Here is a 25,579-nt window from a genome sequence, read left to right on the forward strand (position 1 = left end):
ACGTAATAAGTGTTCAGGACGCCTGAATAGAATGCCTTGTTGAATATGGATAATTTTTCTTTTTATCTGTTATATTTTCTTATAATTTTCAAAATTTTAAAAATCTGAACTCTTGCAAGTTAAATAACTGTTTTAAATCAAGATTCAAGTCAAAATAAAATTTAAAAATTAGAAAATAAAATTAGAAAATTAAATTGGGAAATAAAATTGAAAAATAAAAATTTTTAATTCAAAAATAGAATTTTTTTCATTTAAATTTCTTTTTGCAGTCGCCTTTTAAACATAATTTACCCTTTTAAAAATAAGTTACCTCTCGGTACTTTTATCAAGAAGAGATTGATTTATTTTTTATCGGATTATATTAAAAGAAATTTACCTTTAACATATACTTACAAATTATAAGCGCATAAAGTATGCTTGAATCTTTCGAATATGTTAAAAATTACATGTTTCGGAAGAATCGCGTGCACATTTGATTGGAAGCATACGTTTCGCACCTATGCGTACGCTTTTTAATTCAAGGTGAAATCGATCCTGAAGCGATCCTAAATGAAAGCAGTGTTTAAGTTGTGTAAGGTCAGCTCGATCGCGAGGACAGCTTGTAATGGAAGCCAAACGGTGCGATCGAGCGGGTATTTAATCATTTTAATCTCTATGTAAATAAGTGCGACCGTGATCCATGCAGCGAGCTGTCAATTTTCCCGTGTTCTCCTATTACGGCAATTAATCCGTAACTACGTGACTATTTATCATTATAGAACGTTATAGAACGTTATTGGTATTTTTTTGAAGTTTTTCCTATAATCTTTTTACATCTCGGACTTTTTCTTTAAATATATAATTTTTTTATTTTTGATTTAATGTAAACGCTCAAAAAAGAAACAATCAAAAATATCATTTTTTTCTTAAAAACTTTTAATTAAATTTTTATTTAAAATTTATTAAAATGCATATGAAGATTGAAGATCTTAAAAAAGATCTTCTTTCTTGAAGAATCCGTTCTCAAAATATTGTCTATATTTATGAATATTTTTACACCTACATTTCTCTTCTGACGATGGTAATATATTTTAAAATGATATTCCAGATAAAAAATATTGACTAAATCATAACTAAATCATAACTAATCATTTGTTATGGTACCACACAAATGCAGTAGGTATTTATTTACAAAATGTATATCAATCTTTTTATCACTCATTCTTGCGTAATTAATTTTCTTGAAACAGCTTTGAAATTTCACCACGGGACAGTTACAATATCATTTAATGGCAAAATTTCAATGCGATGGCCAAATTATCGCAAAATATGTGAATTATGTACTTGTCGCGATAACATTATCAATTCGCCGTGAGATAGAATTTAATCGGCTATATTTTCCAGATAAATCTATCGATCCACTGATTTATTCGCACTATATCAATATAATAGATAAAATATCTCACTAATAATTTATAGATAATACCATCGTGGTGCTGGCGTTATGATCGCACATATGTTTCTTTGTATACGCGATTACAATAGTTCAATAAAGTATTACTTTATTATCGAAGTTGTTATAACATAATATATCGTTCTGTTACGTTTTCTGTTTATGCGTTTACGATATACGGTTTTACATATAATTGCTGTTTTTTATTACAACGTTTATTACGTTTTATTACATTTGAGACGTTGAATTTATCGGTTGAAAAAATTATTTTCACGATAGGAGTAAATACAGATTAAGTATTAATTTTCTATGAATTTTTAAATCAAGTTGCAATCATTGACAATTCATCGATGTCATAATTTTTTTTTGTTATCATCAAAGATTACATTTGTAGACGATATTACATAAACAGAGATATATTATGCTTGCGTTTTGATAAGATGATAAAATAATTCATGTGTAAATATCGAAGAGCAAATGTATCTTTGCACTTGGTTATTAAAAAAAATGTAAAGTTACACGAATTGTTGGAAATGTGTTAATTGAATGTGACATCAGAAATACAATTATTTGATGATTACATCGAAAAACTATGCATATGAATATTTAATTACCAATTTACTCGATCGTTTTTATAAAGATAAGAGAGGTATTAATTTTTTTATCTTGTAGCCTTTTTTCCATAAACTGATTTAAGTAGATATGATTAGAATACTTATTAGAACGTGTTAAAATTCATTAATATACTAATTTAATATTTCTATCAGGACAAAATTTACATTTATGACATAATTAAATACTAATTTATTATTAATTTATTGTTCAAATTTTGAACTTCCTGTTTCCACTATTTCTAGTTAGTATGAAATTAATATTAAAGATATAGATATTAATTTTAATATTACACATTAATATATCTGGTTTCTAATGGCGATCTCTCTTAATGCTGAATATTTAAACTTTCCTAAAATTAAGATAAAAAGAGAGAAAAAAGAGAGAAATTGATAAAAGTTTAAATTCGACATTAGAAATAACAAATTGGCAATCTAATTATATCACTCAAATATATATGATATAATTAAATTAATACTTAATTATATCATACATTCGAATTTCTCATAATAGAAATGCCAGGTTAATCGAAGTTTAAAATTTAAAATTCGAATAATAGAATGCTATATATATTATAAAAATAAAAATTGTCGCTATTTCACTATATCGTGCGCACGCATATAAATTGCAATAACGTAAAAAAAATAAAAAGCGCTTATAAATTTTGTTATTGAATGCTATTATAATGTTATGTAATTTATAATAATTATAATCTGACAATTTCCAGATGCAAAAATATTATTTAATGAGTAACTTTATATATCTTATATAACGATGAGAAAAGCCCCATAATCTTTACGATGTGCTCAAGTGTGCATGACGTGTAAATGCACATACATTCGCGCGAATGCACATAAGTGAGAAGCATATGTTGTGAGCTTAAAAGAAGACGTCCAAGTTCAAAATATCCTATTAAGCGAATTGTATCAAACTACAGCGGAAGACTGTCAAACTCATCTTATGATCTATATATATGTATATGTAAACTTGTAAATACATTTGCCATATTATTAGTAAACAGACTAATCCGCGATTGTTTAGATACGTATAAGGTCAACGAACTATGTCTTCTGAAACGTATAATTCTAAATGCACATATAATTATGTTTATAATTATAATTTATGATTTTATATGATATAATTAATTATTGATGATATAATTATATTATGATATAATTATATTACGATATAATTAATTATATCTTCTGTTCATTTATTTTTTCCTCTCTTTTTTTCTCTCTTTCTCTTCTTTTTATATTTAATTATACATTTTAATAATAATTTTTGAAAAAATAATATTTAAATTAAAATATACAACTAAAATATATATCTAAATTAATATATAATAAATATAATTTAAATTATAATGTGTATTATATATATATATATATATATATATATATATATATATATATTGGTTTTCTTTAGTTTTTCTTTATCTCTTTTAAAAAATAATTTCTTTAGTAACATAATAACTTAACTTTTGAGTACATAATAACTTAAAGAAATATGAGTCAGTCCAATTTTTTCTCAAGGTTAAAACAAAATTCTAACAAAAATTGATTGTCAATGATAAAAATTATTATTTAAACAATATTACTTATTAATTAACTTATTATATTTATTTATTATCATTTGAATTTTCCCTCATCTGTATTTTTGCCATCATTTATTAATCTTGCAAATCTTGCAGATTTCTTCGTTTCGCTGCTTATCCTTGCGCATTCAAAATATTTGTTGACAATTTCTTTCTCCAATGACTAAGAACTACATATATTAAATAATATCATATTAAATTGTAATGGATCATATTATTTTAATGCGTTATATCTCATCGTCACGCATTAATGTCAGTGACAAAAATGATAACAGACATTTGTATATGGCATATGGTAACGCTACTTATCACATCGTGGACTACTTATCACATATATTATTCCTCGTGCAGTGTCGACGGTCATTGAAACAATTTGGCTCGTGACATGGATACTATACTCGTAAAAATCGATCCGAGTAATATCAGCTTTATATCAGATATTACTCGTTTATTCGAAGAGAATTATGTCGTCTTTACTTATAATGTATGCCATATAAAACTCTTGTCTATGATAACTTGTGATAATTACAATTTTAATTATTATACTCATAGTAATATTTATTGATCAATATTAATGTTATTGAGAGAGATATTGCATAATTTTGTCTCTTAGTTTTATTATTTCTTAGCAATATTTAATTATTAATTTTAATAAGCTTTGGCAGATAAATAATTTTAAAAGATGAAATGTTCTTTTGTATGGAAAAATATTAAGTGAATACTGTTTATACGTTTGTACATTTAATGACATTTTCGACAAGTTTTATCGTATTTTACATGACAAAGTACAGCAGTATTACAAACATCAAATGAAATTTAAAATTATGTTAACTGTTGTATATAAAACAAGCAATTTTATTTCAATAATTAAAATTTCAATTTATTTGACATTTTAACGTTCATCGTTTCGTAGATTTGCCATTTGTGTTTTGCGCACGGTTAACAAGCACAGGTTGTTCGTCAGCGAAACATCATGGTCGTCATTACTGATCTAGACGCATGAAAATAAAGGTCGCTTTAATTGAGGGCGATGACATAAATTGCGTTATTGATGCCTACCTCCGTATTCTATTATCTCTTTCATGGATAATTATTTTACGTTTGTCGCGATTCTGTTGTCTTTTTATACGCTTAAAGTTTCGCGAGTCAATATATGTGATGTCAATATATTGTGACGTTGCATGAAACGAGTTATTCTACTTTTGTCGGAACAATCGCCAAACTATCGTTGAATAATGCATGTGTACGTATACGTGCATCAAGCAATACCGATACATTTAATGGCCGATTGAAACTTAATGAAGAGCCATGAAGGAAAATTGCCTGACAGTGTATTTTATGAAGCCCAGAGAGAAAAATAAACTCTGCAATCGCTCTACTGACAAATTTATTTCGAGAGCTCTACGCGCAGCATTTATTTTATTTAACAACTTCACTTTGTTCTTATATAACTTTGATTACATGCAATAGTTAAAATTGTAAAAAGATTGAAAACAATTTTATCTTTTTTTTAATAACTAAATTTAAAGACACTTTAAATTTGTTTTGTTTCAAAATTGCTTCCAATTTTAACGGGCTTTTTGAATTAACATTTTCCTTGATATGCATTATTTGGAAAATTTTTTATTCTAATTTATTTCTAATCTCTAATTTATTTATTATTAACTTGATGCTTTTATATAAATTTTTACTTAAAATACATTTTGAGTTATTGCTATATTATCGCATTATATTACAAACATCTATCTTTCTTTCTGCTATATCTTTCAGCAGCAATATGTGCATTCTAAAAGTATTATATACAATATCGGTTTATCTGTGGAAGCGTGTATGCTGTCATGCGACTAGCTAAATTGATAACGGAGCAACTGGCACGGTTCTGCGTTACACCTTTGGGAAATGTAAACACGGGTTATTCTGTGTAAATATAATCTAATTACGACATATCCGAGGTGAATCGTACGCGTATCGCGTTAGCAATTAGGTATTTCGGATTTTGCCACAGAATCCTCGCAAATCATCAGGCTGCGGAGCGAAAATTATTTTTAATTATTACATATTTTTTGATTGGTTTCATTTTTCGCATAAATCGCGTGATGAGAGGATATTGGCTACGCGCAATAGTAAGCTATGACGTAATATTGATTTTGGATCGGATATTATTATTACGTACGATGATGAAATGGTTGTTTAACGATAAAACTGCGGCGAAGTAACGCGCGGGTAAATCGTAATTTGTACTTTTCTGTAATTATCCGCGTCACGATATATGATTTTATGTTGTCTCGGTGCCGTTTCACCGTTGATTTTAAAAGATATACCGAGTATTATTTTATTCTTCGCGTCTGCATTGTACTTGATTCTTTCACACACTTTATATATTTTTTTTAGCATAATTACTTTTACGATTTTTCTCTTTTGACCATTAATTATTAAACGATATATAAAGGGTTAATTTTATATAATACTTGAAAATATACTGTGCTATTAAAATAATAAATCAACATTAATTTAATTAGCCCTTTTCATGTTGTAATCTGTTAAAATATTTATGAATTATTTCTCAGGTAACAAAAGGAAATAAGTTGTTATTTATCTTGTTATTTAAAGCTCCATATGAAAAATTTATGAATCATTGAACCATTTAAGGGAGAAATATATAAAGCTTTATTATTTTACTTTATTTTTACTAATATGAACTGTTTTCCTATTCGGGCAAATATGTATTTATAACACACTTTGCGTTTATGCCAGTCGTTTTTCCTGCACGCGTGCACTTAATGAATCACACCGATTATGTGATAGCGTGCACGTAACTACGCTCTTAGATTTATCGTCATTGACACAGCGCAATCATTGTTGAATTATAGTTTGCGACGCTTCGTCGATATCGCGGTATTTTACTCGTATTTATCGTCGGATATACATATATGATGTATTGTGTTGTTTCCTCTTTGCGATCTCGTCGCGTACATCAGTCAATTTGCTATCGAGATGATATCATATAAACATGTTTTAATATATGTATGTCCTACTTTTCTCGCATTAATTTTTAACAACAGATTTTTCAATCGAGTTGAGATATAACACGTATTATGATTTTCTCTTGGCAAAAATATCAAGGTAGATTTGAGACTGATTAATTTCGCAGTGCATAAGAGATTGGAAATAAGTGGATTCCCTAGATTCTTATTCCTTATATAATATTGATACTTCGTAGATTCTAATTATTTTAAAACTACATCGACAATTTCGAACGATTAGCACTGATTAAAGTCATTCGCGATCATTCCTCTTTAGATTATATATCTTTAATGATAATGTACATAAATAATATCGCTGACACAGAAAAAATTTAATGAATAATGGTGAACGCTAATGGAACTCGTCCGCTCAATTAAGGCTTTTACTGCATAATTTTCGCGTTGCCGTATCGCGCACCTTAAATAAGATAGCTTTTAGCAAAAGCATCGCATTTTATCGCTAGCCTGTTCGGTAAAACACGCAATTCGTTCGATAAAGTGCCTTTTCAAGCAAATATTTTTTCTCTGGATATCAAGGTTATCACTTCTTCTCTCTTGCAAATCTGCAGGCTAATTGCTGTCGCAATTAAGTAAACCCGATGAAATAATCTCACGATTCGATTGTTAAAATATGTACAAGGCGAGAGAAATGTAGCGATTAGTATTATTTACACAAGATTATCGGCGTCCTGTTAATGATACATTGCATTAATTATTATTGCAGTTATAATTGGAGACAGAAAAAATTCTTATTTGCGAGTTCGCACAATAATCTTTATATTAATGTAAATGAATCGAAATAATTTCGTCATAATTTCGTTCGTGATAGGCACCAATTTATCGATGACGCTCACTGCATAATGTTCGTGCTGTCGGTGTACAATAATAAATCATCATTGCGATTGTTGTGCCGCAGCACGCTTGAAAATGCATATCGAATGTACATAAAATGCATAGGTCTTTATTTACATATTCGCCTATCATACAGAGGAAAGTTGTATGTGAAATGATATGGTTTTGAAACAGTCTCTCAGCGAAATGTACATACATAAACTTCGCGATGTCGTGCACTATTTTGCGAAATATCATTTATCGTTTTCGCGATGCGTATTGTTTACTCAAACGGAAATCTAACGGTGACGCGTTTTCTATACGTTCTCTCTTGCTCTCTTAAACTAATGACCAAGGGGAAAAATATGCCGTTAAGAATTCTTCTCCTTAGTATCTATAAAGTGTAATTACCTGTGAAATTAGGTCTTTCTCTTCACTGCCTGACTACACAATTTATGTACCGTTTTTTCATATACATGTACATATTTCATATACATATTGACTTATATCTTATACGCTTGTCTATATTTTCTTCTGGCGCAATTTAAAGTTGAATATGCATATTTCTACGACATACATTTCTACGCTTTACATTTAATATATTATCGACGCATTTAATCATAGAGATCATCGAAAAATAGAAAAATCGAGGAATATTACATTTTACGAAAATCGAGGAATATTACATTTTACGAAAATTTTCTTTTATTATATTTTATATCAAAAATCACTCGAAAAGATTTTACGTGTCGTTTTGTTTGATACAAAGAAAAATAGTATACGTACTTTTGAAAAATTGTCTCACCTCAATGCTTTGTTTCATCTTGTTTTTCACTTCAACGCGTAAAAATATAATGAATTCAGGCACTTATCTTTTCTAATATTTATCATTTTACTAGTTACGAGTTTCTCAGAAACTTTTCAATAAGACGAGAAAAAAATAATGTTCCAACTTTTTTTTTATAACTTTTTTCTTTATGTAAGATTCCCTCTATACATGCATTTTTCATATATTATTACCATTTATATTTCCAAAAAGAATTCTTGCCTTTTATCTTTCTTTTTTATCCGTTGGATTGAAATCACTCTGCATTTTTGTGCATCTTAAATATAACACAGAGATAAAAAAAGTTTGTCAGTATTTTCCAAAAAAAAGCGTTCACAATTTCTTTTGCGTCTTATTTTCGGACGGCAAATCTAGTTAGAAAATGAGTTTAACTATTTTATTTCTCATCTTGTTACCTATTCTTTTAATCAAGAATCCAATCTCAGCTGTCTGTGTCGTTCGGAATGGCAACTTTTGCAGATGTTTTCGCGTCGATATTGATGACTTAGCTGCCGACAGCCATCGTTCACAGCCAATCAGAGCCGCCCATGGTATCGATCACGGTATTTTATTCTGAAATTCGTGACTCGGCGACGGAAATTTTCACGATTCAAGATCCGCAGTTCGAAGCAGTTTTCGATCCTTATCCAGCACTTAAACGTAGCCGTCAGCTTCTAATTTTAGAGCGGCCTCGTAGGAAGGCAAACCCTGATCGTCCCTCGGGACATCTTCTCGCTTGTTGATCCTGTTGGCCTCCGATTCGCTGGGTAGGCTGTTCACCGGGGGCGAGATAATGCTACCGGGATCGTCAGACTCGTCTTTCTTGTCGGTCGGCGAGGGCAGTGCCCGAGGGTCGAAGATGAGGCTCTCGTAAGCTGGCGGCGGACCCGAGGTCACCGGACACGGCGGAAGAGATGTGGGCACTCCCTCTTCCTGATGGACTTGAGTTCCCGTCGATCTCTCGAGACACTGCTGGAGAGAGACGGAATTGTTAGAAGTGCAAGAGAGTAAAACGTGAAAAAATAAAAATATAAAGGACAAGATATATAAACATTCAATCTAAAACTAAATGATATATTAATATTAATAGTAATATATTAATATAATAAATAATATATTAATAGATCATCCGCATAGTAATAAAAATGAATATTCAAATGCCTTTTTTTTTAATTATATTTTTTAATGATCAACCAATTTATAATCTTTACATATTTAAAACATATTCAAAAAAATTTTTTTTGTAGTTATGTTACTGTGCATGTTGGTAATATTTTATCTTTTGTGTCCTTTGTGTTTTATTTCTCCATTTCATTGTGTCTGTAAACTTGAGGACATTCTCAAGACGAAGGTGCGAAATATGCACGATGTCGCATTGCGGTGTACAATTCCAGGCGCTGTTCTCGCGGCCTGTTTTTACATATAACACGAGGGCGTGGTTTCTACGAGATATGCGAATTTTTATTTAATTGTGTATGCAACCACAAAGAGGTGAGTGACTATGAGAGATTGCGTAAAAGGTCGGTACGTGGAAATAGCGACTCGCGGTGCACATGTCGAGTAGATGGCATGATTTAAGAGTAGCTTCATGTAACATTGTAGAATGTCCCAGACATAGCGAAAAGTATTTTCGGAAGAGATGCTTCGGAGTAAATGTGGATAAAATTTGGAAAACGTCCAGCGAGACCTCATTATGGAAATTTTTAATATCGAAAATAGAAGACTTCCCGTGAATCAAACGTCAGAGATGTATGCGGATAATAAATCGCTATATCTGGCTGCATTTCGAATTGATTTTATTTTTCTAAGCACAGATATATCATGGAATTTAAAAAATTCCATGATATACAATAAACATGCAGTAATTAAAATAAGATAGAGTAAAATATAAAAACTAAAGCTGCACGCACACACATAGTCATTCAGAGAGATATAGAGCATATAAATTAATATGTTTCAAATTATTTCTTCATATACGTACATTTTTTTTATCTTAACCAGTGTTTAAACCAATCTATAGATTTTATAGCAGAGAAAGCTTAATAAAATTTATAGTTTACATCTTCTTAGAGTTAATAAAAGATATTATTTCCGATTTATATTTGTGTCAAGAAACTTAATATTAAAGATTATGATCTCGACGGAGATAATGTTTGCAATATCTATGGTGAAAATAATCTTTCGATTAGAAATTCTCACTTACCATGGCGTGTGCATCCATGGTAAAGACTTCTAGACTATGAATGTCTGGCTCGGCTCTCCAATACTGCGAGTACTCCTGTGGTCGATGCTTCCGGACGTTCTTGTGACAGCAGTAGCATATGAGCACCACCATCATGATCACACCGCTGATCATGGCGCTAAAAGCGAACCAATATAGGCGATGTTTAGACGGTGCTTTTTGTGCAAAAAGGTGCCCGTGCATCCAGGGGAAAAACGAGGCTGCTATAAAGGGCAGCTGACTGCCTTAGTGAAAAAGTGAGCGTGCGATTTTTCCCAATGGAAGCGGAAATTATTAAACATGGATATAAAACGTCACTTTTAACACCTGTTACATTTTGACAAATAACTTTCTGCAGCGATTAGACAAAAACTGCATGTCGCAAAAATATTTTAAACGTATATATAAACATATTAATAAAGGTTAATTTGAAAGATGACAGAACAGGTATTAATTTAAGAGATATAGAACAATTATTATAGCAACTTTCTCATTTTTCGATGTTTGCTCGAAGAGTTTTATCGCGACAAGTAATTTAAAAATCAAATAACTTTTATCTTTTTCTTTTTTAATATATATACAATGCACAATGTATCATTGGTAATTATGATAATTATTTAACATTTATGGTAGACCTTTTTATTTCAAATTTTTCAAAGTGACCTGTAATAAAAATTAATTACCCAGAAATTTAACAACGTATTTAATTTTGTCTATATGTATATTTATATATATTTATATATTATATATATTATATATATATATTTTCATATATATGGAATATGACAATAGAACTTTTTCAACTACTTCAATTCTAATTTGTAGAATATTATTCATAATATTATTAATTTTTCGCAAAATATAAATATAGCCTCGGAAAGAAATTTCAAATATTTTAATTAATATTTTATCAAATAGTTAATATTTTAAAAGATGTTCAAGAAAGAAAAAATATATAGTATCAATGTAATTAATATTCATATATACACGATTTATTTATTTATTTATATTCATATGAAATTCAATTTCACAATGATATAATACTTGTTGCGAAGAATGAAATATCTTGCGTTCTTTCAATAGTCAATTTATTTCTAATGTATTTATTGAACCTGTCACCCTTCGAAATAATTGAATTTTCAATCATTGGCTATCTAGACAATTTAAAGTTCTCGTGCAATGATTTAATTTAATATACGGACTATATAATATGTTAAGATATTGAGAGATTAGGGTCGCTTGTCAGATATGAAATCGACTTATATAAAAAGGCATCTTCGGAATTAATTTAATAACTTTTGCTTTCCAAACCATGCTGTTAGCATCGGCCGGCGCGATTGTTACTCACCCACCAAGAAGAATGTTAACGTTGCCGTGCAGATCCGCGTCGAAACGACCGCTCTTGCTGGTCGACGACGAGTCGTTGTAATCTGGCAGGGCGTTACTCGCATCAACATTGCTGCCGTTATGATAGCCATGGGCTTTGTGCATCGCGGTCTGCATCACAGCTATCTTCTGCATTATCCTGTCCTTAGTTTCGTCCGATAAAGACTCTTCTAATCGCGTCTCTTCCTGTTCTTCGCAAATAGCATCGAATAGCAGCTAATTAACTGAATTTAATTATTCCTCCTCCTTCCTCTCTAGAGTTGTAATTCTTCCTGCCTCGTTAGGCTCGCCAGAGAAATCTCGTGCATCGAGATCGATATATGTAATAATTGCTAAAAGAGAGAGAAGGAGAGAACTGCTGATAGTTATCAGTCGGGATAGTTTCAAAGATCGAGAGCGGAGTAATCTCGATCCGTGCTACTCCGAGATTGCTGCTGATCGTCCTGAGAAGGAGTCTATCGTTTCCGGAAACGCCTCTCGTCGAAAAAGCCCGCCGGATGCATTCCTCTCTTCGATTCCCCCCGAGCACGATCGATTTTACATTACGATCGACTAGATCGCTCGGGGGGATCTTCGCGGCTGAAATGAACCTCAGATCTGGAATACATTGTCATTATTTTTTTTAAATGCATAGTTTTTGCCTTTTATAATTCTCATACAACTGTTATTTTTATATGTCGACTTGTCCATCATAATTTTATTATTGTTATTTTATGTAGATATAAAAATGCACATTTTTAAGTCAATTTTTCTCTTCGCATTTTAAAAGAAGTCAATTATATCACTGTTGCATTGACATGAGACATGCTCGCAGAAAGATTTAATTTTAAAGAAAAAATAGAGAAAATCAAAGAATGCTGTCATTCTTGTGTCATCACACGTGTTCGTATGCAATAATATATATAATACTGAGATATATAAATAAAATATTTGATATATAAATTAAATTGAACTAGAATAAACTTAGAATTTAAGACATGCTCTAGTCTTCAAAATTAATAATGAAATCAAATGTATGTTGTCACGAAATATATGATTTTATTCATTTTTTCTTTAAAATTAAATCTTTCTGCGAGCATGTATCATGTCAATGCAACAGTGATATAATTGACTTCTTTTAAAATGCGAAGAGAAAAATTGACATAAAAATATTGCGTGCATTTTTATACCTACATAAAATAACGATGATAAAATTATGATGGACAAATCGATATATAAAAATAACAGTTGTGTAAGAATTATTAAAAGATAAACATTATGCATTTTATAAAAATAATGAGTGTATATACTTCAAATATTAATTTAAATGCTTCAAACAAGCATTTAAACTGGCATTAAATTAACAGCTAAGAAACAATAAATCCGTTTGGAATAGTGCCAATTCAATAAATGTTCTTCGCAATCCATGACCCGTATTATTGTCTTTGTTTAACAGTACGCTTACCGTTAAACAGAGATACTTTTATCACGCGTTTTTGTTGCGGTAGATAAAATTTCCTCATTGTACTCAGACGTCGCATCATTTCGCGTCGTGTCGCGAAGTCGACAGTGCGATTTCGCCCATCTCGCTTTTTTGCCAAGTCGAGTCGCGATGCGATTCACGCGGAATGCCAATGGTCCAAATTGAATTCCTCATTATACTCACGTGTAGTGCGAGGAACTCCTCCGCGATCGCGCGACTTTACGGATTTCCGGAGGCAGGTTTACTCGCGCGTGAAACGCGCACGTCATCGTTTCTCCAGCACGTCGAATTTCGGCCGATAGCCTCGTTTTCTGTCAGAAAGAACGCGTCTTGTTTCCTTATCACGATCTGTAAATAAACGATTTCTGTAGTTTCTTGTTTGACCAAATGATAGCTGATATCTATATCAAATTTCTGATATTCGTTCAATCGATCCATTTTTCACTTATCGAATCTAGAACTTGTGCATATTCTTTTCCAAATAGATATTAAATAAATAATTTATTTTTGTTTTGCAAATAGGATATATATATATATATATATATATATATATATAAATAAAAAAATGAATAATTATTAAATAAATAAAGGATAAATTAATTACTTTAATAGAAAATAGTAATAAAATTAATTACTTTAATAGAAAAACGATGAAAATCACGTCAAAATTAATGAAAGAATTAAAAATATTTTTAAAGTTCATTATTTATGCACTCTTGATGAAAATATATTTTTTTTCTAGCTTTAATGAGTGCATGAACACAATAAACTGCTAGAAATATGTATTTTTAGTTTTTAATTCGTTCATTAATTTTGACACAATTTTCATTATTATTTTCTGTTATATTATAACAGAATATCAATTCATCAAGTGTTTGCTTATAAGAATTTCAATTTTGTTGAATAAACTTTGTGAATTTCAGAGTAAGCGCATTAACGAGATAGTTTCTGTTAACGGAAATATATTTTAAAATCGAAATGAAATAACGTATATAATATTATTTTTTTCGATGCTATTTACATTTGTTTATTTTGCGATATAATTGGAAGAGTAAATATCATCAAGAATATATCAGAGAGAATATTCCCTTGGGAGTCGTTCTACTCTCAGATAGCGATCAATACTCATTTTAAGCCGTCCGATACGTTAGTTAATTTCAAGGATAATCCACTTGGTGTTAATTTATTAGACTGCGGCTAAGACATTTAACGCGTTCATGCGCATATAAATCGAGGAGAAAAAAATTTCAAACTTCAAACTTGATCCAAGAAACGTTTTTTTTTTTCAATAAGGTTTGCTCTAAATAAATTTCAAATCTTTGATTTATTCTATAATAGACGTATAATATATGTGCATATATATATATAATTCAAATATTAATATAAATTCATTAATATAAATTATTCCATTATGTTATTAACATGTTAGTATAAATTAAAATTGTTTAACTTAATTTAAATTTGAGTTAAATATATACAATATTATAACGCAAGACTTAAAATTTATTGATTTATTCATCATTGATGCAGTTTAAGATTGTCTTAAAATCGGTAATAATTGATTTATAATCACAACGTCTAATTTTAACAAATACATAAATATTGAATCGCTGGAAATATTTTAGCTTATATTCTCAAGATAACGTGATGCAAATTTTTCATACCTTTTACGTGTATTTGTGAGAGGTGAAACTGCATATAGAGAGAAAGACTAGAAAACTTGTGACCGCGTCTTTACTTCACTTTGTGCTACTCTGATATGTTTCTTTTCTTCGTTTCTTAGCGGTATGGTATCCGCATTTCTGCCTGGCGCATTAATGAAGCTACAACCGGATTTGATAATGTATGATGTAAAACTCTAGGAATATTTATCGCCTCGCATGTATACATAAATTGTTAATAAAATTCAATTGCGATTTTATTCGTTATTAATATAATAATTATCTAAGTAACTTATTTATTTATTTTTATTAAAATGATCTGAGCGAGATGATAACAATAATCCTTATAAAATATTAACGTGTTGACAATACCGAAATTAAAAAATAGTAATTGAAACATTAGTTGCATTTATTACGCATACGATGCAGTTTATAGTATAAATTTAATTTTATCAGAATTTGGAGATATTTTTATTTGATGTGTTAAACATTATATACATTTATTTATGATACTATATTATTGGGTTATTACATTATTAATTGCATAATTATTTTATCAGGAAAGGAGTTCATTCAACATATTTTTGTTAATCGATAATGAGTATAGTTTACGCTGTTGTACGATGCTGTACGATGACATCATATGTTCCTTTATGCGACGAACTAATCAATAACGGCTATTAAACTTATGCCTGTGTCTCGTTGCGGAGAGAACATGGATAAAAGATGGTATAACTCATAAAATCATTGCAACTCGTGCTGAATTTAAGCAATTCTTGGCGGGATTTATATTGATACTGAAAATAGTGCGCACATGAAGCGCTGCATGAAAATTCGCACATCGTATATTCGAGAGACGAGATCACTGTTCGAAATTGTATTACTCCAGACTTTACAATGGGAATGTATGTTGTTTGTTGCAGATTCGCGTAAATGAAAGACGTTAGATGAGGAAGTTTGCAAGACCGCCCGAATTGCAGGTAAGTCTACGATGCAAAATAGAACAAACGCGTGTTACGTAATTTACGTTTTACTATGTTTAATTTAAAGATATACGATAATTACTTCATAAGATGTACGAGTAGAAACTTTGCTCTTAATTAATTCACAACCCAAGAATTTTGAAACCAATAAATAAAAGAAACAAATTATTTTTGTTTTCTATATATTAATAATAAATTTTAATGAAAGAAATATGATGTGAGATCTGATTGCGTAATGCGTAATATATATACTTTTTTATATTATTATATTATTAAATTATTCTAAGTAATTTTATTATTTGCCCCCGTTATTTGATTGTCGATAATATACTAAAAAAGCTAATGATACATATTAAAATTTTCATATAATAATTTTTAATCATGCACTTTGATTTGCATTATGCAATCATGTAATCATGTAATTATGTATCATTACATTAATATTTTGATACATATCTGCCTATTTATTCTTATTTATCTAATCGAGAGGAAAATTTTCATATAATCGCACTATTTCTGCCCGAAGCGAAACTAATTGACATTTCATTAGAACAGTATTCAATAGATACAATTATGGTTAATATTAGCAATATTGTTGCACGTATCGACCTAATCAACTGTTACGGCAAATTATCTTCTACCTCATTCGGATCTAGAGTCGCCGACTATTCAGCTGCGCATTTAACCTAATCAACCACCCATGCACCTGCTTGATTATCTGAGGAGGCCATGATGTCACGCGATATTCGACCCGACGTTAACTTTATTTAGGTTTTCTGCAATTGTGTAGCACTCTTTATTTAAAAATAACATTTTATGCTTGTATAGATTTTTACGGATGATTACTTTTATATCTCGTTTTTTTTATTTGGGAAAAAAAATTGATTTCCTCTGAATAATATTTAACTGTCCATAAAACATGCAAGAGGTTTACATTTCTGCAGTTTAATTTATCTTTAATTCTCGATTGTTTTCAACACAATTATTGATATAAAACAAATATTTTTTTATGTAAACTCTTTCTCTCTATTAGTGATACTTTTAGAACATTTCTCCGAACTATCCTCTTCCGTATATTTTTAGAAGCTATTTATAACTATTATAACGAGTTCTCTTCAATTTCCTTTAATTTTTAATTCATGAAGTATCAGTGTCATATATTCGAACGTTTCAATCGGGCTTTCTTGCTAATCGACGGCCTTGGCTCACATCAGCTCTACAGCGCGATATTCTCTCACGATATAGTGCCGTATTTTGCAGTTGTTATATGCATCTGCTGATTAGATCTTTTAAAGAAATTTTCACAGTTTGGTAATCATTCGAGGTCATCGAAATTTCTTGATACGAATCGTAGATGACTTTCATATATATGTTTTTATTATTTGCACTATTAATACAAATAGCAGATTGTTCATGATTATTTTTTAATTGATCTTAATTAATCTCAATTAGTATTAATTTTTTTCTTGTAGAATGTTGTATAATTAAATCTATAATAATATATTACGAGAGTATATACATATACATGTATGAAAGAGGTAATAAATATCATTCGCACATATATCATTATGTATTATTAATCATACGGTAAATGGAATGCAAAGCTTAAGGCTACTATAGAGGTTGTTGTTTTCTAAATATTGAGGCATCTGTCGAGAATTTGTATTAATCATGGAACGTTCGTAACGCATCCGTGCTCTTGATCTACTTCTTCAAGTTAAGCCTCTCTCCAATACGTTCAACAACCAAGGCAGATTCTCAACAATATCCATATAATCCATCGTTAGTACTGACTTAAATCTTTATGGATATATTTTTTATATATTTTATATATTTTTATAGGTTTTATATATTTGTAAAATAACTGAGAAAAATTAGAAAATAGTTTTACAAGTTTTTTTAGTAATAATGAAAAAATTAATTAGATTAATTAGATATTTCACATAAAGCTTCGATAATTTATAGAATATGTCACTCGCGTCATTTAAATGTTGGCCTTGAATGAAGAGAAATGTGTTTAATTATCCACAATTTCCTCCATACTTGTGTACTTTATAGCTTTTTGAAACCGTAAAAACCATCAATGACAGCGGTCACCATGACGAGGTGTTCCCTTTTAACAATAAATGAAATCTGTCGTATCTTATGGGCCATTTCCCCTTGGTAATGACCCAGCGACATTTAGCGACATTAACCGCATTAAAGTCGCGGCCATATAAGCTCTCTCTGTGTGTCCTTACTTTCGCAACTTTTCCGAAGGCCAGCGGAACTCTCGAATTATTCACCGGAGTGTTCCTGCGCGTCGGCGACAATGCAAATTCATGCATATCAAGACTTCTTCGATCGTGGATGCATTCGTCTCCAATTTCGCCAAATTGTTTCGGTATACTTTTCACGTTACGCATTCAATTCGTCGATGTACGTGCGGATCATTCGTTTTTTTTCTTCGTATCGGGCATATCGACGTGACAGTTATCGCCATCACATCGTATACTTTTATATAACACGCTGTATTATAAAGATACTGCGCCTGATGACGAAATCGATGTTGGTTAAAACATCTAGAACACTTCAGTTTACGTAATATTAACATCGCGATCTTTAAACACACACATTCTTTATTTATGTTATGATCAAGATGACAATTCGCAAAAAAAGAATCGCTTTGTTGTTAATTAAAATTAATCGACTTCTTTTCACTCACATAATAGATATTGTTTGACATCGCAGTTTTTAATTTTTAATTATTTGTTTTTAATTTTAAAGTTAATTAATAGTTTTTTTATTTTTTTTAAATGTAATTTTTTTTAATTTATCTAATTTAGTAATTAATGTAATGAAATCTATATAATGAAAATCACATAGATATTTCATATTATAATTAGTGTATTAATTAGTGCACTAATTAATTATATTGGAGAGTATTTTAATGGTATAAATAACATGAGTTCTATTAGAAGTTTATTAGATTTATTACAAAAAAATTAATTACAATGCATAAATATAGGTACATACACACATATACATATTCATATATACAATATATGTTCATATATACGTATATATATATATGTATGTGTATATATATATATATATATATATATATATATATATATATATATATATATATTCATATGTATGTATATATGTATATATAATTGTCCTTTTTAAAATTTATAACATTTATTTTTTCAAAGCTCACAAAAAGTTTCATGAGAAGGAAGTAGTTAAGAAAATCTGTCGTCGCAATCATCGGTTTTGCACGACAAGTTCTCGAAATTGTCTTTTCCTAGTTAAGAAGTTCCATTAATTCGTTCGATTTTGTAATAATTAAACTTTGTTAAGAACAGAATATCGTGCAAGTTTCTCTTTGATATAGGTATGAAACACATTTTACATGTATATGCTTTTAAAACATATTAAAAGTCCCAAATTTAAATGAAATATTTTAATTTTTCTTTCCTTATTGTCGAAATTTTTACTCACTCTCAAGATACAAGAATGAAATGTAAATAAACGAGGACTGCAGGTAACTACATTAGGAAAGCATATGTTCGCACTATTTGCGGTTCGCTAATTGGTGTTGTCACATAATGTTGCTGTACTCCAATTAGTTTCCCCGACGTGATATGTATAGCGAAAATTATGCACACCTAGTGTTAACTCGTATCGTGTGCAAATTTGACTTCTTAACACATCACCGGTGCATTTAATTGGCGCAATGAACTTCAACATATTTTACAGGAACACGATGAGGAATTGCATTTACCTTGACTGCTTGAGTAATTCAAATTTAATCATTCAAATTTAATGGCATCCTTATTTGCATACAAAATTTATATAAAAGACATGTCTTGCGATTTTCATGTGTGAAAATAAAATTCATTAACGCTATTTTCAATGCAATATTTAAGATGTAAGAACTATCCAACTGTAATTGCTTCGTCACTTCTAATTATCTTTAATTAAAGCGATTAGTTGAAAGAAAGATAAGATTACCTTTAATTTAGCACGAAGACTTTCTAAATTAAGTTTAATTATGATATATCATACTTGTGCATTTCTTAATCATGATGCAACGTTTCATTGATTAAAATAGACTTATCAATTAAAGAAAATCATTTTTAATTTAGAAGATCCTAAAGTAGCTATCATTGTTCATTATTATGTTATTATTATATAATAGCATTATCAGAAATTTTTCTCATCGAATAAAATTGATTATAAATTAAAATTAAATTCCTACATCTTGAAAATTATAAAATAAAATATCACAATATATTTTATAATAACGCGTTATTAATTTTTTTCTCACTTTATATTGAATATTCCACTAATTGGATTTACCAGATAAGCAAAATTAAATTTTAAAGGTTCAAAAATCATGTTATGAACAAAACTATCATTATCGCGATGTTTTATAGCCTCGACATCTTCTAAATAATATCTTAGTCAGATAAAACAAAACTTTCAAATTGCAAAAACATGATACAAACAAAATCACTTTTAAATAAGCCTGATGGACATATGACATCGAGCGTTGTGCGTGATTGCGTGCATGTATCGATTAAAAGACGCGTCGTAGACACGTAACATACGGTGTACGGTGTATATAACCTACGGGCTCTATATATAGAGCTACGTGGGTGCCATCACCGATGTTGTAGTTGTAGATGGGTTCGCCCTCGACCACGCAAAACCACGTCGGCCTTTTTCCCATTTTGTATCGAACGCCTCGGCTCAGCTCGACGCGCACAATTCACTACTTGGCTGAAGCCGATCTTCACAAGATAATGCCCTCGGAGCTTTCCTCGTTAAACTCGATTAATCGAAAAGAGCTAAAATGATGACTATAGCGATCGCAATTGAGGATTTGAGACATTAGTCGTCAATATTATAAGATGTATTTCGAAAGTCAAGTCGCAAATTATAATATACATAAGTGAATATTATAATTAAATTGTTATATATTGTTGCAAATGTTGCGATCAAAGAGTTTATGGCTCGATGACATACTAAATGAAAATTAATTTTGTAATTATTGAATAAATATAATCATTATAAGGAACACGATAAACACAAATTATATTCTTTACTTTTTAAGATTTGATAAAAAAGGAATCTCTCACGTATCGAATTGTCATGCAAAGCAAATCTGAATTTCCAGTTATTTCTTTTATATGATAAAATATTGTCGACTAGTCTCATTTTTATATAAAATCACAAAAAATCAAAACAAGTAAAATTAGAGTTGTAAAAGGCAGTAGTTTAATAAAATATTCGTTAATAAAGTTTTAATTTACTAGAGCTTTTGAAGTTTTTTTTTACGGAATTATTACTTCTGAAAAAATACTAAATTTAATCCGAAATATAACAAGAACAATAAAAAAAAATGGAACAAGAAAATATATCCTACGCTTTTGTTTAAATGATTTAACATATTGACGAGATTTTCAATCAAACTAATGAAAACGGTTAATTGATTGTGGAACATGTAGCACACAGTTACTATCTTAAATTTTTTAGTATCCAATTAGTGAAAAGTAGAATTTCAGTAAATTTAGTAGATACACATTCAATAAGTTATTTTTATTCAAATGGTAACCTAAGAATGAATATTAAATTAATAATTAATGAAATTTACATTTGTTCTAATTTTTTCACTTAAATCGTTTCTGTTAATTTTTTATCACTCATATGTCTATGTGCTCGTTTTAATTAGATTTATTTTTTATTTAGATTCATTTTTATTAGCTGTTTTTTATGAAGAGGATAAAAAATAGCTAGATTCTCCCACGGATTTCATGTTTATTTTAATACTACTACTTACTACTAATAATCTTAACATATACTTGTAGATAATCCTTAATTAATCATATTTTTCTCCAATTTTTGTTTACTTATACTTAGATTATTTAATTTAACTCTTTAATAACAATATTTTACACTATGTCAGCAATATTTATCAGTATCTTGATTACCGAAAATTATTGTTAGCAATAATGAGAATACAAAATAATATCGAAGTGATACTATATTTTGCGATTATTGTAAATATAGATTAATTCAGCCAACTGTCTTTTTTTGCTAAAAATGTTTTTCAATAATTAAAGCATCCGACACCACCGGATATGAAATATCGTGCCAATTGTGCTCCCGTATTTGCTGTCACGACATCGAATGTCATACATAATAGACTCATTTGTGACGGTTCGATTATATTCCATGGTTATCCAAGTATTTAAAACCGCTTTTGAATGTATTTCATAATGACAATTAATACCGTCAAGCTGTCGTGATCACGAATGTCATGTGATTTAATGCCACGTAAGGATCCTTGGCAAGATGACTTGCCGCAAGACGTGCGCCAGCATATCATTTTATAATCTAACGATTGCGATGGGACGAGAGAGTGACGACATCATCAATGTACTACTGGTATTACACGTTGCTTCTGAGGTACAGAGAATAATTTAAGGTCCTTAGAAGCGGAGAGATATATACGACATTGCACACACAAGTGACGATCATTGCTATGCAATGTCACGTTCGCATACGCGATATAGTAGCTGGATAAATATTTCTCACGAATATATTTGATCTCAATATTACGAGAGAGAAGATACGCAAATTTTTTAAAGAACGAAAATGCGAAATTTCGATCATCTTGCGATTAATGTCAGAAGCGGGAGTATCTTTAATGTCCGAATATCAATTGTTATTTTGATCTCGGATATTGGTACTCTTATGAGCTTGTACACGAATCAAACGATGTAAATTCGAGGTATTATTTACGTTCGATTAAAGCGTAATTAAATTAGTGATTTACGGTTCCCTTCCCTTTGAATATTAATAGCAGTGCTTTAAGCGTGCCAAATGTGACCTTTATGTAGGGTGTTCAAGGTAACACAGTAAAGCGTTTACTTGAAATTATATCTAAATATTCTATAGTTTTATTACCTAATTACATCAGCTAATTTGTTTTAGAACTAGAGCTCTCACGAAATGTTGCTATTATTAAACAGTGTGTTTAATATTTTATATTTCTTAATCTTTGTTTTAACAAACGCATTTTTTCAACTTATAAGGAGAAAATTATTAATGAGAAAACGAAATTAGTTGATTCAAGAAATAAATCTAAAGTTAACAAAAAAAAAGATATATTTCTTAATTCATTTACTTGCCAATAAAATCAATAAAGCATTTTATTAATTGAAGAATGCAATGTTGAATTTTTCTAATTTATCTTCTTTTCAAATAAAAAATTAATCTAAATTTAATTTTCTAAAGAATTTAATATTGATTTTTTTCTTCAATTATTTAGGGAAGCTCTTCAAGTTAATTCATCTTTAATTTTTAAAAAAATATTTTCAGCTATAGAGCTACCTAATCTTCTGGAATTTTTCAAAACATAAATTCATCCGTTGGGTATTAGCTATATCGCACCCTTCAATTTCACTTGATACCTGTTTGCCCCGTGACAAGTGTCAATTTGCTAAGTGAAACCAACCTTTTTCTCAGTATACGACAGAGGCTGGTCGATCGGTCGCTCGCCAAACACCTGCGGTACCGTTTCTGGCGATCGATGACAATCCTGGCTGGTGTCCATTCGTTCCAAGTTGATCACCACGACGACGACGACGGTGCGACGCCGCGTGCGTGACGCGCGGCGTCGACCGCGCGCACGGGGAGGCGAGACGTTGACGACGGTCCCGTCCTGCGTCGGGCAAATTCTGCGTCCGGTCCGTCCTTAGTACCGTTCCGTCGGAGACTATCGGCGGCGACGGTCATGGCACGCTCGTTGCTTGGCTACGCCACGCGACCCGCGGCCAGGCACGGCATTTAGGTATAGTTCACGTGTGCCGGAGGCACGAACAACGGAGGCCGCCGTCGCTCCCACCTTCTTCGACTTCGTTGTCCGCGTCGTTGCGTCACACTCTCTCGACCACCCTCTCTCGACTCACCCTCGTCGCTGCGCCTCTCTTTCTTTCGCGTTAGTCCCGCTTCCGCCACCACCCTCGTTATTCGAGAGAGAAAGAGAAGAAGAAGGTTTTATACCTGCCTTTACACCGGCGTGGCGGTAATGTTAAACCACCCGCTCGCGCGAGGGTGTATTTCGGACAACGTGGTTTGGTGCGGTGCGGTGTTGGATCGTCAGTCGGTTGGATCTCCCCGTCGTGGTCCCCGATGTCGTCACATAGGTATCACGACGGTATAGTATTTCATCTGAGCGAGTGTCGTGCGAAATTCAAACGATCTCTGTCGAATTGGATTCTCGACGTGGAAATTGTGGTCTTATGCGAGGAGTTGATCTACGTGACGTAGACAGTGATCTAGTGGTATGGACAGTGTACTTATGTCGTTTAGTTTCTCGCATCGTCGATCAAGTCTGTTTTTAGAAAGTGAAATTTATAATACGAGGAGAAATCGTATTATGAAAGATTAAAAGCACATATTCCTATTAATATAACTTTTTTATCATCTTAATATTTTATCGCGAATTGTATAATAAAATTAAATATTTTTTGTATCATTTTATTTTATTGTAGTTATTATTGGAGTAATTATGTTAATTTATGATTGAAGTAATTACACACTAAGCACAATTATATTAAAGTGTATTTTTATTGTATCTTTTTACAGTAAGAAAAACATAAAATTTATATACACATATATGTATTATTTTATTTTTTAAATTATATTTAATATGTCTGCGATGTTGTTATATATAACATGTGCATGTGTGTATAATTCTGCTTTTTAATTATATTAATATCTTTGATATGATCTATATTAATATCTTTGATATATCTTATTTAATGATTCGTTGTGTATTGTAAAATTCTGCTTGTTATCTTTTATTTATCTTGTTCAATACTTAATTATTTATATAAAGATTTATTTATTTATGATATAGGAAAGTTCCATCTGACAAATGTTTACATTTTAAAAATATGTAGCATATATAGAATTTTTGCCAAAACTTCCTATGATCATTTTTTTTCTTTTTTGATACAATTTACTGAGTCATGCTTTTTGATTCAGTATAGTTGTTGGATATCGATCAGTTTGCCGTTACTTGCGATCGATTTTTTCGAGTTTTGTACCGTTCTATTTCGCTTAGCCGTCTTGGTTTCGTGCATGAATGTCATTAGAGTTGCCCAAATGCAAAACACATCAAATACGTACGTGGAATGAAAAATAACAGTTCACGAAAATTGTTAAAACCAGTGTTGCTTCTCTTATAACTGTCATGTCAGACGGTAGACTTATGATTACGATGGAATAAATTAGCATGTAGAACATTGTGACTCATTTCGGACGACGGCATCGAAACCTAAAGTGCCTATCCCCGGGTCTAAGCACCGGAGGTGCCAAGTGTTCTCTATGTAGTAATCAGAACCGCGGTACCGTCTAGTTCGCGTTTCATATTTCGAGAGCTGAACCAGCTAAGCTTAGAGCTTGGCTCGTCCAAAGTGTATTTCTGTGCAATTCGACAGGTGGTCCGTAGACACCATCACTTACCGTGATAAGTAGCAACACTC

The 25,579-nt window shown here is 30.6% G+C and overlaps 2 protein-coding genes across 9 annotated transcripts in view; one reads left to right on the plus strand and one right to left on the minus strand.

Moving 5' to 3' along the window:
• The window catches only part of Fdl (fused lobes), a 38,917-nt gene that overhangs the window by 2,073 nt on the left and 11,265 nt on the right, over positions 1-25,579 (plus strand). For all 6 annotated transcript variants that reach the window (XM_083080831.1, XM_083080833.1, XM_083080832.1 and 3 more), the window contains exon 2: positions 15,975-16,031. The gene's annotated coding sequence lies outside the window, so the exon portion shown is untranslated. The remainder of the gene's footprint in view (positions 1-15,974; positions 16,032-25,579) is intronic.
• S-cup (spermiogenesis-related protein stanley-cup) lies at positions 4,387-23,985 on the minus strand. Of its 3 annotated transcripts, none has more exons than XM_083080844.1 (5): positions 23,545-23,985; positions 13,574-13,738; positions 11,891-12,525; positions 10,525-10,681; positions 4,387-9,290 (listed from the first exon to the last, which is right to left on the minus strand). In XM_083080844.1, the coding sequence occupies exons 3-5, from the start codon at positions 12,061-12,063 to the stop codon at positions 8,976-8,978; spliced, it is 645 nt and encodes a 214-aa protein (XP_082936970.1). In that variant the 5' UTR covers positions 12,064-12,525; positions 13,574-13,738; positions 23,545-23,985; the 3' UTR covers positions 4,387-8,975. The 3 variants fall into 3 exon arrangements, with proteins under 3 accessions (XP_082936970.1, XP_082936971.1, XP_082936969.1); XM_083080845.1 differs by having other exon boundaries at positions 4,387-9,293; positions 10,525-10,669; positions 23,545-23,982; XM_083080843.1 differs by having other exon boundaries at positions 4,387-9,293; positions 23,545-23,977.

This window comes from Camponotus vicinus, unplaced genomic scaffold (genome assembly GCF_025532165.1).
Source record: "Camponotus vicinus isolate PSW18456_S1 unplaced genomic scaffold, iyCamVici1.0 SCAF_10, whole genome shotgun sequence".
NCBI lineage: Eukaryota > Metazoa > Arthropoda > Insecta > Hymenoptera > Formicidae > Camponotus > Camponotus vicinus.